The following is a 17,421-nucleotide window of genomic DNA, read 5'->3' on the forward strand; positions in this document are numbered from 1 at the left end:
CATGTTATCGTGGGAATAATTTTTTTGTCAACCCATTTTTTAATTAAAAACGGCACAGGAATATTATCCCACATTTGGGTGAAACAAACCATTTTCGAACCCGACATTTTGTTTTTGCTTTGACATAACTGTAAATATCATTAGAAGTGAAAGTTTTCGATTTACATAAGATAAAACTTATGGTTTTTAAGACCTTGTCAAAAAAAAAAAAACATGACAACATGTATTGATAAAATAAAAAAACACAGAAGTCATCTAAGCCAACAAATTAAACCTTCTATATAATAATAAAAATTAAGAAGTTTGAGATGATCGAACTTCGTACCTTGTGTTTGTGTGTGCAGTGAAACAAGTCATTTAGAAGGTTTATTGTTCTAGCCTTCTAGGCGATTGCTTAAAATTTTTTTACTGTATATGTTTACTTGTATAGTTACGTACGTAGACTAAAGTAAAAAATCAGTTTTTGGTATTTGGATACTTTGTATTGAACAATAATATCTCGAATTTATTATCAAAAGGCAAATCGGTTGGAAAATCAAAATCGTATCTAAAATCAGTCATTGTACGTGGTTAACAATGTATTGACAAACATGACCGATATCGATCGATCACAAACTCTAAATACTCGAATTCCAATATGTTTAGGCAGAATATAATTAAGGAAATGGTGGATTTACGGTTAAAATAATTAAACATAAATATTTACAAACTTCTTGTGAGAAGAAAAGATTTTAACTGAGATATATCTTTAAAAGAAAGATTTTATATATATAATTTTTTAACTAAGAGAAAAAGTCAATGGCGAACCGCTGGTTCCCCGAGTATCGTCATTTCGGCCAACTTCCTTCTTCAGCTGCGGCTGAAGGCAGTCCCAACCGTCCTCCACCCTTTCCTCCTGACTCTCCTAACCTTAGCCCTTTCCCCTCCTTTTCTGAATTTCCTCCTCTTTCCCTTATTTCTCCTGTTTCTTACCATCTACACTCTCCTCAAACTGATTACGTAGATCCTGAGAGAGTGATCCTTGCACTTCCTGCTCAACATAAGTCTACTCCTGTGGTAGTGAATGCTCAGGCACAAGAAATTCTAAATTCGTATCATGCTTCCCTAAGACAAAACCCTAGATCTGAAACTCGAGCTACAGTTGCAATTGGAAACACTGTAGTTCAGACAGATGGATTACTATCCACCCCACCTCCAAAGGTGGTTCGTCGCTTCATCAAAGCTACTCAAACTGCTAGTACTCAGTTAGTCGACCAAACAGCGTCTCAGGTTGCTCCTGGTCCAACTGTTACTACTGCTGCAAACTCTCCTTCTACTGTAACCCAGGTTTCAGTTGCTCCTACTCTTGCCTCAAACCTACCAACTCCTCCAGTTACTGGTCCTCTTCCTCCTGAAATAGTAGTCCCTGTTCCCCAAATTCAAGTACCCTCAACCCCTACTACCAGCTCTTTGGATGCAGCCCCTTTGTTACATGCTCTAAACCGTATTCCCTCGCAAAGTCCCACTGTTCCTCCTCCTCAAAGCAAGCCAATTCATTCCCTAGCTCAAAAACTAAAATCTGTTGCGGACAGGTCACTCACAAGGTTAGCCCCGGTTGATTTTTCGTCTACATGAAAGCCTCGTGTCACTATCTCGGATTTCGTTTTCCATGAAGGTGCTGAAATTCATAAGGATTTCATTTTTGGTCGTTTCAAAGGAAGACTGCCAACCTACAAGCATATTCAAAGTGTTCTTAGTCATATTTGGGGTAAAGGGCAAAGATTTGAAATCCATCTAAATCATGCCAATAACTCAATGCTAGTCAGGTTGCCAAATGAATACCTGAGAACAAGGATCCTTGAAAAGAAAATGTGGTACATTAGGGAATGTATATTTTTGGTGGCTCAATGGGATGCCTCGGGTGGAGCAAGCACTGATCTTGATGCGATCCCCATCTGGGCACATCATAAAGGAATGCCTTTTGATCTGATGTATCACAAAGGAATCAGCCTGGTTGCTGGACTAGTTGGTGAACCTAAAGAGATGGACGAGTTTACAAAGAATTTGGTTAGCCTCTCTGTTGCCCATGTTAAAGTTGAAAGAAATCTCAATGAACCCTTACCTTCCTCAATGGAAGTGGAAAGGAAGAGTGGTGAAGTCATCACTATTGAGGTTGAGTATATGTGGGTCCCGCCTACGTGTTCCAACTGCAAGGAGATAGGCCATGTAATCAGATTATGTCCGTCTGTAACCCTTTCCTGGACCCAAACGAAAAAAATCATCAGTTAAGGAATCTGTAAAAAGCACTGCTGATAGACTAGTTTTCACCAAGGATATCAATTCCCTATGCAGTTGTAGTACAAAGGATTATCAATCCAAATGGTTGTGTATTGCTAGCAGATAGGATGCAATCAGAATGAGGCAAGTCAAGCCAAGCAATAGGGGGTTTGGTTCTAACAATCCTAATATAAACAGAGTAAAAGAATATAGACAAGTAAACCACACGACCTAAGCACTCGATGCAAGCAATCGAGTACAGGATCGAGTGGGGTGATCGAGTATGCAAGTGAACTATGAACAGCTCGAGGTATTACTCGATGCAGGTTATCGTGTACCTGATCGGGTAAGTGGTCGAGTAAGTAAGGAAAATGCAAGAAATGAAATACGAAAGTTCCTAAGGATGGGGGTAATCGAATCCTAAGTGTTCTAGACCAATACGGATGCCTTACATGCCTCAAGCAATTATTTCCTAGACAATGAACCTCTAAAACCTTGTCACCACACTGTCGCACTAGTAACAATCAACCTTGAACATACTACCACACTGTCGCACTAGCAATATGAACAAGCAGGCATTAAGAACAATTCATTTTTGTCAGTATACTTAGACTTATCTGATTTTGTCACTCAAAGTTAAGTATACCTCTAGCATTGACCTAATCAAGCATTTTATCTACTCCTTTCGGCCTGTAGCATTGTAAACGCCCTAGATCTAATCTCAACCTGTCGGTCTGTTGACCGCATTAAGAACATCAACCTAGAAGGAAATTTATCTATCATAACAATCAACTAAAGCATCCTAACCGATCAAGAACACCTAATCATCTATCCCATCCCTAGAAACTTTGCTACACTACTCGGACATAGAAACGAATGACAAAGCCATAGAAATAAAAGAAAATGACATTATTAAAGAGATAGAGTAGAGTAGAAAAGAGTATGGGATAAAGATCTAAGAAAAACTACAAAATAAAAGTACAAAAACAAGAAAAAAAATGTTGAGTCGCTCAGTTCTCTCACAGAAGCTCTCGCTCTCTGGTTTGAGGGTCTGCGGCGTGCTCGTTTGCGAGCTAGGGAAAGAGGGGGTTTATATATGGAAACCCATTTGACCTAGCTTCCCAGACCTGCCCGATGGTCTACTCGATGGGGTACACGAGGCTTGAGTCGGGTAACTCCTCGGGTGGATCTTCGGGTTGCTCTTCGCGCTCTTGGATCCTCTTCGATCGTGTTGGGGTTCGGACTTGTTCTTGTAGCTCGATGGCTCCTTCGGGTACATGCTCGAGTTGTCCTTGTTTTTCCCCATTTTTGGCTCTTTAGCACCTGTTTTCATCCAATATATGCAAATGCAGAAATACAACACCCTAAATGCTCTAAAACTTGATTCCTACAGTAAATGGTCTAAAAATGCTAAGTTAGAGGTATGAACAATGCAAAATATGGACAAAAAAGGATGCTAAAAACATGTAAATTAGAGTGTTATCAGACCCCCAAACTTAAATCTTGCTAGTCCTCTAGCAAGTAAGTAAGAAGGTACGGTTTGAAAGTGGGGACTCATAACCTTAAGATGCTAACCGAAGGATGCAAGCTATAGTCCTTAAAGATAGTTTAATGGTGCTAAGATCAATCAACATACTTACAAATATTTTTCTATGCTTATTGCCATGCATCGATCTAGCTCAACCTCCAACTAAAGATAAGGAACATCTCTTTCACATTCAATTAAGTGTTTGGCGAATTCTTGCAAATGGAAGGTGAATCAAGCTCAATCGGTTTCAAGGGTAAGGCTTTTTGATAAGGTGGTTTCAAGCAAATTCTTTAGGTGGTTTCTCTCAAAAAGTGGAATGCTAGACAGTCGTGAAAACTATCTAAGACTGAGAACAATTTGGGCATACAAAGCTTAACTCTTGATGATCTACCCTTTTCTCATACATTCATAATGATTTTTTTTTTATTTAAACCTCCTAGAATTTAACTACCCACACCCTTGATTTTAACTCTCTTTTTTTTTACTCCCTAAGGTTTAGACTTTTAGACTTTAAAATTCTAGCTCTTAATCTCTTTTTTTTTTTTCTTTGCTAAACTCCTAATATACATATATTTTTTTTTTCTTTCTTTCTAGGAGAATATAGAAAGAACTTTTTTTTTTTTTACTTAGAGACTTGGAGCTAATTAATTCTAACCTTAGGGACTTTTCTTTTTTTTTTTTTTATATTCCACAACCCATCCCCAAGTAAACATTCTAACCACCTATCTTTCAAAACCGAATCTATTAGCTAGTTCAAATCTAACTTAGCTAAATCAAGAGGCAGTTCTTTGTCGTTCTCAATACTCTCAAGGTTTCACAACCTATAGCACAATGAAAAAGGCCTCACTCAACAATTCACATCAAGGTTGAAAGAAATGTTTGGGTTCATGGGTAGGATAAATGAATCGGGTTAAACGAAAAGATTGGTAAAATGAGGAGTGCTAACCCGAGTTTAGAGTTACCATGAGCAAGTATTCAAGTTCCATAAGCAAGACAATTAAAGTTCAAATTAAATCCAATAATATAGAGATGTTCTAATGTTCAAGCAAGTGGAGGAAGCATTTAATCGACACAAAGAGTCTAAGCAAAGATTTTTCATTTTTTTTTCCAAAGATTGATCTAGCAACAATGAATTGTGACTAAGGGCTATAGCTTCAATCCTAAGGTTTGATTTTTAAACAAGGTGGTTTCAATTGTTGTCCCCTAAGATGCATATGCAACAATCCTATATGAAACAAACATGCAAGTGCAACTACATGAACACTCTTCTATTTTTTTATTTTTTTTTTTGAAATTTTTCAAATTTTTTTTGGGTTTTTTAGTGCACATAAATGCAGACTCAAATGAATAAAACTAGCATGCAAAAATTTGAAATAATAAAAATAAGAAAATAAAACACAATGTTAAATACATTCTAGGATCCTCCCCCAAACTTAAATTACACAGTCCTTGTGTAAATAAAAGTTGGAAAAGAATCCAAGAATCACACAAAATGAATTAAACTAAATGCAATGTTATTTACAAAGTTTGGATGAATGTGGTACCTCATGGGTTGGTGAAGAAGGAGGTTGCAGCAGCCTCCATGCTTGCCAACGTATAGCCAGGGTCATCTCCGGCTTCAGCAGGTGCCGGTATTTGCTCGTCAGAGAGCTCAGTAATGTGCATGGACGACTTACTCAGACCAGCATCCGAGGTGTTGATCGAGGATGGGATCGCGTAGCTCATCGGGTAGGGCATAAGAACTGGAGAGAGAGAACACTAAAAACATGAAAATCAAATTTACAGACCTGCCGTTGGGATTTCCTCCCAAGTGAGCTTGTTTATAGTCGCTAAGCTTGACTTTCAATTTATCTCAGACTGGCGCGGGATCGTCGAGACGCAGAGGTGGTTCCTCCTATGTGCTCTCATTTGCCATGTACCTCTTCACTCTCTGCCCGTTCACAGTAAAATCCATCGCATTGCTATCAAGAAGAGTGACTGCTCCATAGGGCAGAATGTCCTTAATTTCGAATGGTCCTGACCATCTTGACTTGAGCTTCCGAGGGAATAGTCGAAGTCTTGAGTTGAACAAAAGGACTTTGTCTCCAGCTTTTAAGTCCTTGTGTCGGATTTTCTTGTCATGAAAAGCTTTGGTTCTTTCCTTGTAGATTATCGAATTATCATAGGCCTCTAGCCGTATCTCATCAAGTTCGTGGAGATCCATTACTCTCTTTTCCTGGGCGGTCTTGATATCTAAGTTGAGCAGCTTGGTTGCCCACATTGCTTTGTATTCTACCTCGACCGGAAGGTGGCAGTTTTTCCCGTAAAGAAGCTGAAAGGGTGTTCGCCCAATCGGTGTTTTGTAGGCGGTCTTATAAGCCCAAAGTGCATCATCTAGCTTGAATGCCCAGTCCTTTTTCGTGATTCCTACAATTCTGGCTAGTATCGCTTTAATCTGTTTGTTGCTCACTTCTACTTATCCGATGGTTTGTGGCTGATAAGTTGTTGCGACCTTATGCTTGACTCCGTGCTTCTTCAGCAAGCCATCGAAAACTCTGTTAATGAAGTGGGTTCCTCCATCACTGATCACTACCCTTGGGATTCCAAATCTGGGGAAGATAATGCTTTTGAACATTTTTATTACGACCTTGTGATCATTTGTCGGACTGGCGGTTGCTTCCACCCATTTGGACACATAGTCGACTGCCACTAGGATGTACATGTTCCCATCCGAAGGTTGGTTGAAAGGTCCCATGAAATCTATTCCCCAGACATCAAAGATTTCGACTTCTAAGATTGGCTCCTGAGGCATTTCGTTCCGTCGACCTATGTTGCCCATTTTCTGGCACGATTCGCATTTTACTATGAAGAGCTGTGCGTCCTTGAACATCGTTGGCCACCAAAGACCAGCTTGGAGTATTTTTTGGACTGCTTTGAAGGTTGTGAAATGTCCTCCATAGGCGGACCTATGACAGTGCTCCAATACCCCTTGGACTTCCTCTTCTGCTATACATCTTCGGAACACGCCATCTGTACCTTTCTTGTAGAGATAAGGTTCGTCCCAGTAGTAGCTATTTATATCTTTGAAGAACTTTTTCCTTCTGTGGGCGTCATAGTCTTTGGGGATTTCTCCACACACCATGTAGTTCACGAAGTCTGAGTACCAAGGGAGTTTAGCTGACTCGATTGCCATCAACTCGATCGACCCGGTTGACTCAGGGATCGAGTGGGCTATCGTGTGCCCAATCGTGTGGCTCATTTCTTCCAAGAAGGCGATGTGCATCAGTCTCTCCTCGGGCATCGAATTGTCGATTGGGAGTGGGTCTTCGATTCTCATTCTGGACAAATGGTCTGCTACTCCGTTCTCAATCCCCTTTTTATCCAGGATTTCTATGTTGAACTCTTGCAGAAGAAGGATCCACCTGAGGCGCCTAGGTTTGGTGTCTGTTTTCGAATAAATGTACCGTAGGGCGGCATGATCTGTGTAGACAATCACCTTAGAACCAACCAAGTAGCTTATGAACTTTTCGAACGCGAAAACCACAGCAAGGAGTTCCTTTTCAGTTGTGGCATACCTCGTTTGGGCATCGTCCATGGTCCTGCTAGTGTAGTAGATCACATGGAGTTTTTTATCTATCCTCTGACCCAGTACTGCTTTTACAGCGTAATCTGAAGCATCACACATAATCTCGAAGGGATGGTCCCAGTCAGGAGCTTGAACTATTGGTGCGCTCACCAAGGCCTCCTTTATCTTGTTGAAGGCATCTAAACAGTCTTTGTCGACAACGAACTCCACTTCCTTGCAAAGTAGCCGCGTTAAAGGTCGTGCGATCTTAGAGAAGTCTTTAACAAATCGCCTGTAAAACCCCGCGTGCCCTAAAAAGCTTCTGTCATCTCTTACTGACTTAGGGGGTTGCAGCTGGACCATTACTTCGATCTTGGCCTTGTCGACCTCTATCCCCTTTTCTGAGATCTTGTGTCCTAAAACTATCCCCTCCTGGACCATGAAGTGGCACTTTTCCCAGTTTAACACTAGATTGGTTTCCTCGCACCTTTTGAGCACCTTGCAGAGGTTTGACAGACATGATGAGAAAGAGTCTCCATATACCGAAAAATCGTCCATGAAAACCTCCACCATTTCTTCTATTAGGTCTGAGAAGATAGACGTCATGCATCTTTGGAAAGTTGCGGGAGCGTTGCATAAACCGAAAGGCATCCTTTTGTAGGCAAAAGTCCCATACGGACAGGTGAACGTTGTCTTCTCCTAGTCAGCAGGATGTATCGGCATTTGGAAAAATCCACTGTACCCGTCTAGGAAGCAGTAGTAAGGGTGGTTAGCCAGTCGCTCCAGCATCTGGTCTGTGAAAGGTAGGGGAAAATGATCCTTCCTTGAGGCTGCGTTGAGCTTCCTGTAGTCAATACACATTCGATGACCAGTTATTGTCCTTGTGGGTATTAGCTCATCTTTCTCGTTCTTGACGACGGTGATCCCTCCTTTCTTTGGAACGCAGTGCACTGGGGACACCCAAGTACTATCGGAGATAGGGTAGATAACTCCAGCATCGAGCAGCTTCAGAATCTCCTTTTTGAGCACTTCTTTCAGATTTTGATTTAGGCGACACTGAGGCTCTATACTAGAGTACGATTCATCTTCAAATTTTATCCGGTGGGTGCACAAATGAGGTGATATACCCTTGATATCATCTAAAGTATAGCCTATTGTTTTCCTATAATTTCTTAATTGGGTGCAGAGCAATTTCAACTCCTTTTCAGGCAAGCTAGAGTTAACGATTACTGGATAGGTCGAATTAGGTCCTAAGAAAACATACCTTAGCCCATCTGGAAGAGGTTTCAGCTCCACTTTAGGTGCCTTAGATTCCAGCCAATCATCCGTGATTTGGGGTTGCCGCTCGAGGTGATGCCCGATCACTCTACTTGATGGGGTGATCGAGTTGGTGTTCGGATAGGTTGGTGTCGAGAAACTGCAGGACATGACATAGGAGTTTACGACTAACTTGTCCTGACTTCTTTCGTTTAGTACCATTTCCTCTTTGTCAGCTTTCCTCACGTTCTCACTTAGCTCTGGTTCGATAACATCTAGATAAGTATCAAGCAACTCTTTGTAGAGCTCCGTTTCTTGACACATGAATCCCTCCTTACCATCATTTGTCAGTGCTGTTTGCAAGCAATGCCCTATCGCTATCTCTTCAAACGACTCATCACGCAATCTTTCTAACTCTTCTTTCTGGAAGTTTTGCCCAGCTATTGTAGGTTTTTTCATAGTCTCCCGGATGTCAAACTGCATAGTGAGGTCTTCCCCAAGCTTCAGATCGATCTTCCCATTCCTCACATCAATCATTGCTCCCGCGGTGGCTAAAAATGGTCGTCCTAAGATAAGCGGGTCCCTTGGCTCCACATCCATTTCCAACACCACGAAGTCGGTTGGTACGTCTACTGACCCTACTTTGACCGGCAGATCTTCCAAAACTCCTCTTGGCGACCTCGTAGTTCAATCAGCCAGAACCAGCTAGATGTCGGTAGGGGTGAATTTCTCAAATCCGAGACGTTTAGCTACAGTGAGTGGCATCAAGCTGACTGATGCTCCCAGATTGCAAAGACATCTTCCAAACTTCAACGGTCCAATCGAGCAAGGTAAGGTAAAAGATCCGGGGTCACTGAGCTTCTTAGGTGCGGTAGTCCTCGGGATTATCGCACTGCAATCATGACTGAGTGTAACCATCCCCTGTACTTGCTTGATCCGCTCCATAACTGCATCCTTCAGGAATTTTTGGTAAGGGGGAATCAAAGTGAAAGCGTCCATCAGGGGCATGCGAAGTTCGAGTTCTTGTATCTGTTTTTCGAACAATGCTTTGTACTTCTCCAGTAGTTCCTTGCGAAATCGTCCAGGGAATGGCAGAGGTGGCTTGTAAGGTGGGGGAATGAATCTCCTTTCTTTCTGCTTTTCGCTTCCCGGGTTGTTTGCAGGAGGCAAAGGTACTGGAGGGTCAACCCAATCACCTGTCCGAGTTGTGAGGTCGGGTAGAGGATCGGATTGAGCATCGGATGAGTGGCTCTGTTGTTCAGCAGGAGTGGTCTGTTCACCGAGATCCTCCCCATCTTGAACATTACTATCCTCGATGATGTCCGGTGGTGCTGTTCGAGGGGGTAATTGTCGGCCACTGCGTAAGGCGATCGCCTTTGCAGACGCCGTGTGACCGTATGATGTGGAAGCCGAGTTATCTGTAATCACCTGGATTGTGGATCCCAATGCGTCAAATCGTTTATGCAGTTCTTGGAAATTGGCTGATAGACGACAGGCGAGATTTTCAAAGCGTGCATTAATGTTAATCATGTCTGTCTTCTGAGTGTGTAGGACTGTGTGCATCAAGGATAGCAAATCCAGCGAAGGCGAACTCGATGGGGGTATCGGGTGCTTCATCGGGTTTGTGTAAGGCATGGTCAGGTTTAGCTTGAAGTTGTTGTACCCTCTGTTGTAACCTCCTTGGTTGTTGATGTAGTTAACATCCTCTAGCTGCATAGTCTCCCCATCTTGTTGTTGAAACTGCTCTTCCTTTGATATAGCATGTACATGCTTTTGCTGGTTGAGGAGCTGATTGAGCTTGTCATTGAGGGCTTTCATGTCCCTCTTGTACTTGGCATCTTCCTCTCCTGTAGACCGCACAGAGCGATCATATTCCTCATTGTAGTCGCCATCAGATTGAGCCAAGTTCTCAACTAGGTCCCAACCTTCATCAACATCCTTGTTGAGGAAGTTACCATTGCTTGCGGTGTCCAGCAACATCCGTATCTTGGGGACCACTCCTCGGTATAGTGTGCTCAGCAATGAAGCATTACTGAATCCGTGATGTGGACATCGAGTTGTGTACCCCTTGAAACGTTCCCAAGCTTCATTGAACGTTTTGTTATTCTTCTGTACAAAGCTGGAAATTTCATTTTGCAGCCTTGCGGTTCTGGAGTTTGAGAAGAATTTGGCCAGGAATGCCTTCTTGCACGCTTCCCAAGTGGTTTATCTCAATGACAAATGAAGCATTACTGAATGATTTCTCCCAGATGTGTGCTTTATCTCCCAAAGAGAATGGGAAAAGCCTGAGCTTGAATCCATCTTCACTGACTCCATTTATCTTAGTTAGGCTACAGAGGCTATCAAATTCATCCAGATGATCCAATGGGTCCTCCATTGGCAGTCCATGAAACTTGTTGCTCTGTATCATCTGGATGAGACTACTCTTGATCTCAAAATTGTTGTTCTGCACAGCTGGTGGCACAATGCCATTCCTCTGAGTGTGAGTAGTCGGAGCATCTCCTGCTCCTATGTTGGTCCTTGCTTGAGGAGCTGGTGGACCGTTCTGATTATTCATCGTCTCCTCAATGGTTGCTAGTTCCGGTTGAACTTGTTGTTGTCTGAATAGCCGAGGTCTGTCGATGTTGTCGATGAAAGGACTCAGGTTCTAGCTACCTCTGGATCGCGTTTGCATGCACAGGCAAGTATCCGAGTGTGTACTCGAGGATCAACTCGATCCAGGTGATCGAGTGACGGGTCGGGTGGGTGCTCGGGTTGTACCTGAGATTCAAAACAAACAAAGGCGAAAGCAAACAAGTCAGTATCCGAAACAAATATAAACAAACGAACTTGATCTAGCAAGTCCTGAAATCCTAAACGTAGCAAAATAAAACAACCAAATGGCAACGGCGCCAAATTGATAGACTAGTTTTCACCAAGGGTATCAATTCCCTATGCAGTTGTAGTACAAAGGGTTATCAATCCAAATGGTTGTGTATTGCTAGCAGATAGGATGCAATCAGAATCAAGCAAGTCAAGCCAAGCAATAGGGGGTTTGGTTCTAACAGTCCTAATATAAACAAAGTAAAAGAATATAAACAAGTAAACCACACGACCTAAGCACTCGATGCAAGCAATCGAGTACAGGATCGAGTGGGGTGATCGAGTATGCAAGTGAACTATGAACAGCTCGAGGTATTACTCGATGCAGGTTATCGTGTACCTGATCGGGTAAGTGGTCGAGTAAGTAAGGAAAATGCAAGAAATGAAATACGAAAGTTCCTAAGGATGGGGGTAATCGAATCCTAAGTGTTCTAGACCAATACGGATGCCTTACATGCCTCAAGCAATTATTTCCTAGACAATGAACCTCTAAAACCTTGTCACCACACTGTCGCACTAGTAACAATCAACCTTGAACATACTACCACACTGTCGCACTAGCAATATGAACAAGCAGGCATTAAGAACAATTCATTTTTGTCAGTACACTTAGACTTATCTGATTTTGTCACTCAAAGTTAAGTATACCTCTAGCATTGACCTAATCAAGCATTTTATCTACTCCTTTCGGCCTGTAGCATTGTAAACGCCCTAGATCTAATCTCAACCTGTCGGTCTGTTGACCGCATTAAGAACATCAACCTAGAAGGAAATTTATCTATCATAACAATCAACTAAAGCATCCTAACCGATCAAGAACACCTAATCATCTATCCCATCCCTAGAAACTTTGCTACACTACTCGGACATAGAAACGAATGATAAAGCCATGGAAATAAACGAAAATGAGATTATGTAAAAGATAGAGTAGAGTAGAAAAGAGTAGGGATAAAAGATCTATGAAAAACTACAAATTAAAAGTACAAAAACAAGAAAAAATGTTGAGTCGCTCAGTTCTCTCACAGAAGCTCTCGATCTCTGGTTTGAGGGTCTGCAGCGAGCTCGTTTGCGAGGTAGGGAAAGAGGGGGTTTATATATGGAAACCCATTTGATCTAGCTTCCCAGACCTGCCCGATGGTCTACTCGATGGGGTACACGAGGCTTGGGTCGGGTAACTCCTCGGGTGGATCTTCGGGTTGCTCTTCGCGCTCTTGGATCCTCTTCGATTGTGTTGGGATTCGGACTTGTTCTTGTAGCTCGATGGCTCCTACATGCTCGAGTTGTCCTTGTTTTTCTCCATTTTTGGCTCTTTAGCACCTGTTTCATCCAATATATGCAAATGCAGAAATGCAACACCCTAAATGCTCTAAAACTTGATTCCTACAGTAAATGGTCTAAAAATGCTAAGCTAGAGATATGAACAATGCAAAATATGGACAAAAAAGGATGCTAAAAACATGTAAATCAGAGTGTTGTCAACTGCAGTCAAAGCTACTGTAACAAAAGAAAAAGCTCCACCTGTAAGTGCGCCTGGATCCCCTCCAAAGAGTGCAACTTTAGTTGGCTGTTCGTCGGACTCCTTATCAGGTAGCCAGTCTGCCCCATTTTCTGAACACAGTTCCTCCTCCCATCAGCCTAAAAAAGCCACTAAAGTGTCCATCCCCTCTAACGACGATTCCACCTTGACCCCCACCCAAATAGCAACTTACAATCCTTTCGATGTATTAGCTAAGCCTCCTTTGCCACTCTCTTCTGTTCCATCTTCTCTCCCTGCACCTGATTCAACCCCAGTACCATCGTCCACTAAAAAAACTGACCCCCACTCTAAAAATTTTGTCACCTCTCCACCTACTGAAATGGTTTTAGACTCCCCACCTTCTATCTCTGAGAAGCATTTTCCTATTCAGGAGGATGCTTCTACTAGTTCCTAAACCTTTTTTTTTCTTTCCCATGTATATACAACCTGTCTGTTGGAATATTCGAGGTCTTAATGATCCGGATAAGCATCGGCCTTTTGTGTCTTGGCTAAATTTTCATAAGCCAATTTTTGGTGCTATTCTTGAAACCCATATAAGAGAACCTAACTTGAACCGTGTTATGAGTCTTACCTGTCCTGGTTGGCACTACGCCTCAAACCACAACTCTGATGACAGTGGTAGAATTGTTGTCATTTGGAAAGCACCGGCTGCAGTTACAGTCATTCACCAATCCAAAAACCTGCTCACCTGCAAAATCGCCATTCAGGGTGGTCATAGATGTTTCTTTACAGTTTTATATGCGCCTAACACTGGTGAAGAGCGAACTGACCTTTGGTGTGAACTCTTGGGGCTTCATCAGAGACTGATGCTTGACTCTAATCCTTGGATTTTGTGTGGTGACTTTGACCAAATTATTCACCCCACAGAGCACTCTAGTCCTGATGTCAATCGGTTAACTTCTCGTATGCTGGAGCTAAGGGACTGCATGTTACAACTGGAGTTATTTGATTTGCGCTTTCAAGGATCCATGTTCACCTGGTCCAACAAAAGTGTTTCTAATCCCATTGCAAAGAAGCTAGACAGAGTATTAGCAAACAATCATTGGCTTACTATTTACCCCAATAGTGTTGTCTCTTTCTTAGCCCCTGAGATCTCTGATCATTCTCCATGCCTTTTTAAACCTTTATGCCCCCCCCCTTCCTTCAGCCGGTACAAAGCCTTTCAAATTCTTCAACTTTCTAACCAAACACCCTGATTTTCTCCACACGGTTGATACTACTTGGAACTTGGCCGGAATTCTGCATTCTCAGGAAACATGTTTGTCAACTTTGAGTGCTAAGCAGCAAACTTTAAAGAGTGACTTAAAAACACTTTCGCGTGAGAATTTCTCGGATATTCAAAAACGAGTGAGAGAGACTAACCTATTGCTTCAATCTGTGCAGGTCCAAGCTTTGGTGAATCCCACCCCTGCTATGTTCCAACAAGAACAAGACATTCTATCAAAATGGGATTTTTTCAGGAAAATAGAGGAAGCTTATTTCAGACAGAAATCCCGAATTAACTGGCTAAAAGAGGGAGATCTAAACACCGCCTACTTCCATCAGATTATGCAAATGCGGAATGCTTTTAATGCAATTAGATCCTTTACCTCTGTCTCAGGAGCTGTCATTGATGATCCTCTTGAGATGAGCACCTTAGCTGTCAATCACTTCCGGTCTTTGCTAAATCCAGCATTCCTGCAGCCACTTAGCGCTTCGATGAATTTGTTTCAGAGTATTTTGAGCTATCATTGTCCGCCTGAACTGAAACAATCAATGGTCAGAATACCAGGAGTGGAGGAAATAAAAACTGTGTTTTTTAAACTCAATGCTAACAAAGCTCCAGGACCGGATGACTTTACCTCAGCGTTTTACAAGGCTTCTTGAGGTATTATTTGTCCAGAGGTCACCTCGAGTATCCTCCAGTTCTTTCACACGGCTTTTCTCCCATCAGCGGTCAATGCCACTATTCTTGCTCTAGTTCCCAAAGCCTCATGCGCCTCAATGATCTTGGATTTTAGGCCCATATCCTGTCTAAACACCTTCTAAAGGGTAGTGTCAAAGTTACTTGTGGCGAGACTAAAGCCTGCTCTCCCTGATCTTGTGCAGCCAAACCAAACTGCAATTATTCAAAGATAGTTGTTAGTTGAAAACACTTTATTAGCTGCTGAATTAGTATGGGTATCACAAGGAGAATGGTGCAAAGCGAATTACTATCAAGGTGGATATTGCAAAATCTTTTGACACTGTTCATTGGGAGTTTATATTTAGCTGCCTTAGAGGTATTGAAGTCCCAGAATTATACCTTAGGTGGCTTAGAGCCTGTATTTGCACGCCTTCTTTCTCTGTTGGGTTTAATGGGACTGTACACGGGTATTTTAAAGGTGCCAGAGGCCTGCGGCAAGGTGATCCTTTATCCCCTTATCTTTTTGTCCTTGCCATGAATTGTCTTTCAGCCTGTTTGGACAAAGCAGCGGAAGAGGGTAAGATCAAATATCACCACAAATGTGAAAAACAAAAACTAACCCACATGTGCTTTGCTGATGACTTGTTGATCTTTACTGATGGATCCGCCTCTTCAGTGCAAAATGTTCTTCAGGTCTTAAGAGAGTTTGAAGCAGTCTCTGGTCTAGCTATTAGTTTGCCAAAGACTAGTTTCTTTACTTCAGGCCTCTCCCAATCTGAGATAGATCACATCCATACAATCTCTAGCATTAGTCACGGACAACTGCCAATTAGATATCTAGGATTACCTCTATGCACTAAGAAACTCACCTTATTAGTTTGTGCTCCGTTGCTACAAAAGGTAAAGAGTCGCTTTAATGCTTGGTCTACTAAGACTCTCTCCTTTGCTGGCCGGCTCCAAATGCTAAATTCGGTCATTGCTGGCATTTCTAACTTCTGGTGTTCTGGATTTGTCCTGCCACAGAAGTGCATTAGGATATTAAACTCACTGTCAAGTGCCTTCCTTTGGAAAGGCACCACAGAGGGTCACCACTCAGCAAGAGTCGCATGGACAATAGTCACAGCAGAGAATTGTGAAGGAGGGCTGGGAATTCGAGATTTGTTTACCTGGAACAAAGCCTGTATGGCGAAGCTCATCTGGCTTCTATTCTTTAGGTCAGGATCGGTTTGGGTCACTTGGTTTAGAGCAGCTGTCCTGTCGGATAACCTCAGCAAATTCTGGACTCTTAAGCCTAACAGTAAATATTCATGGTTAACAAACAAGCTTCTAAAGATCAGAGATTCAGTTTATCCATGGATAATGGTGAAAGTGGGAGATGGAACAAATTGTCAATTCTGGACAGATCATTGGAGTAAACTAGGAAGAATGGAAACTTATCTTTCAGGCGTCGGACTCTATCAAATAGGCATCCCTCGTGGAACTCGACTTGCTGACTTATGGAGACGTGGGGCTTGGAGGCTACCACCTGCAAGGTCAGATACACTGGTTAATGTGCATATTGAACTCTCAAGTATTACCCTACTGCAATAATCAGATTCTTACTGCTGGTGGATCGATAATCATCATAAAGATTCTCATACAACCGGAAACATTTGTTCTGCTTTTAAGGAGAAGTTACCGACTGTACCTTGGTATAGTATTGTGTCGATCTCTGGAGAAATCCCAAAGCATAAGTTCCTCACTTGGTTGTTTGTGTTAAATAGATGCCCTACTCGTGATAGAATGTTGAACTGGGGCTTGCAGGTCGATTCATGTTGCCTACTATGTGCCACCGAACCGGAGAGTCGGGACCATCTTTTCTTTGACTGCTCGTTTAGCTGGTTGGTGTGGCGTAATGTCGCGGGATGGTGTTTATTCACCCCCTCCAGATCGTGGTATGTGATGCTTTAGAGTCTCTTATCATTCAGGGGGCCTCGGGTCTTAAAGAAATTCCTCCTTCTGGCCTGGCAAGCTACAATCTACACGCTATGGACGGAGAGAAACCATCGGCTTCATCGAAACAACTACAAATCCTCTGATCTCCTACTTCACCATATTGACAACATCGTCTGGAACAGAGCCTCAAGCTTTCGTGATACGAACCTGTCGCTCTCTCTTGATCTTCTCCATCATTGGTTCGCTAACTCTGCGCGGATGATATCTTAATCGCCAAAAACCTAATTCTGATGTGATCTGAGAAATCAAACTTTTCACCGATCAGACATGGGGTGGTAATAACTGAAGTTGGTTTGGGGTGGTTTGCGAGCTCAACCGTTTTCTTGGTTCAATTACAACTACTGGTTTAAGTTGTGGTTCTCTTCTAACTAGGTTTTACTTTTTTTTTTACTATCTCTACCCAGCTGGGCTTCTGTATCTTTTCAATTTAATTGGGCTGTGACCCTGTAAAATCTTGTTTGTTTTTCTTAAGTTTAATTAAATGCCTTTTTAACAAAAAAAAAAGATATATATATATATATATATATATATATATATATATATATATATATAGTATG

General features: G+C 42.1%; 1 protein-coding gene across 1 annotated transcript; it reads left to right on the forward strand.

Moving 5' to 3' along the window:
- Nucleotides 799-1,614, forward strand: LOC104772566 (mucin-7-like). Its single transcript, XM_010497166.1, has one exon. It carries the CDS (start codon nt 799-801, stop codon nt 1,612-1,614), a length of 816 nt encoding a protein of 271 aa, XP_010495468.1.

This window comes from Camelina sativa, chromosome 20 (genome assembly GCF_000633955.1).
Source record: "Camelina sativa cultivar DH55 chromosome 20, Cs, whole genome shotgun sequence".
Lineage (NCBI taxonomy): Eukaryota > Viridiplantae > Streptophyta > Magnoliopsida > Brassicales > Brassicaceae > Camelina > Camelina sativa.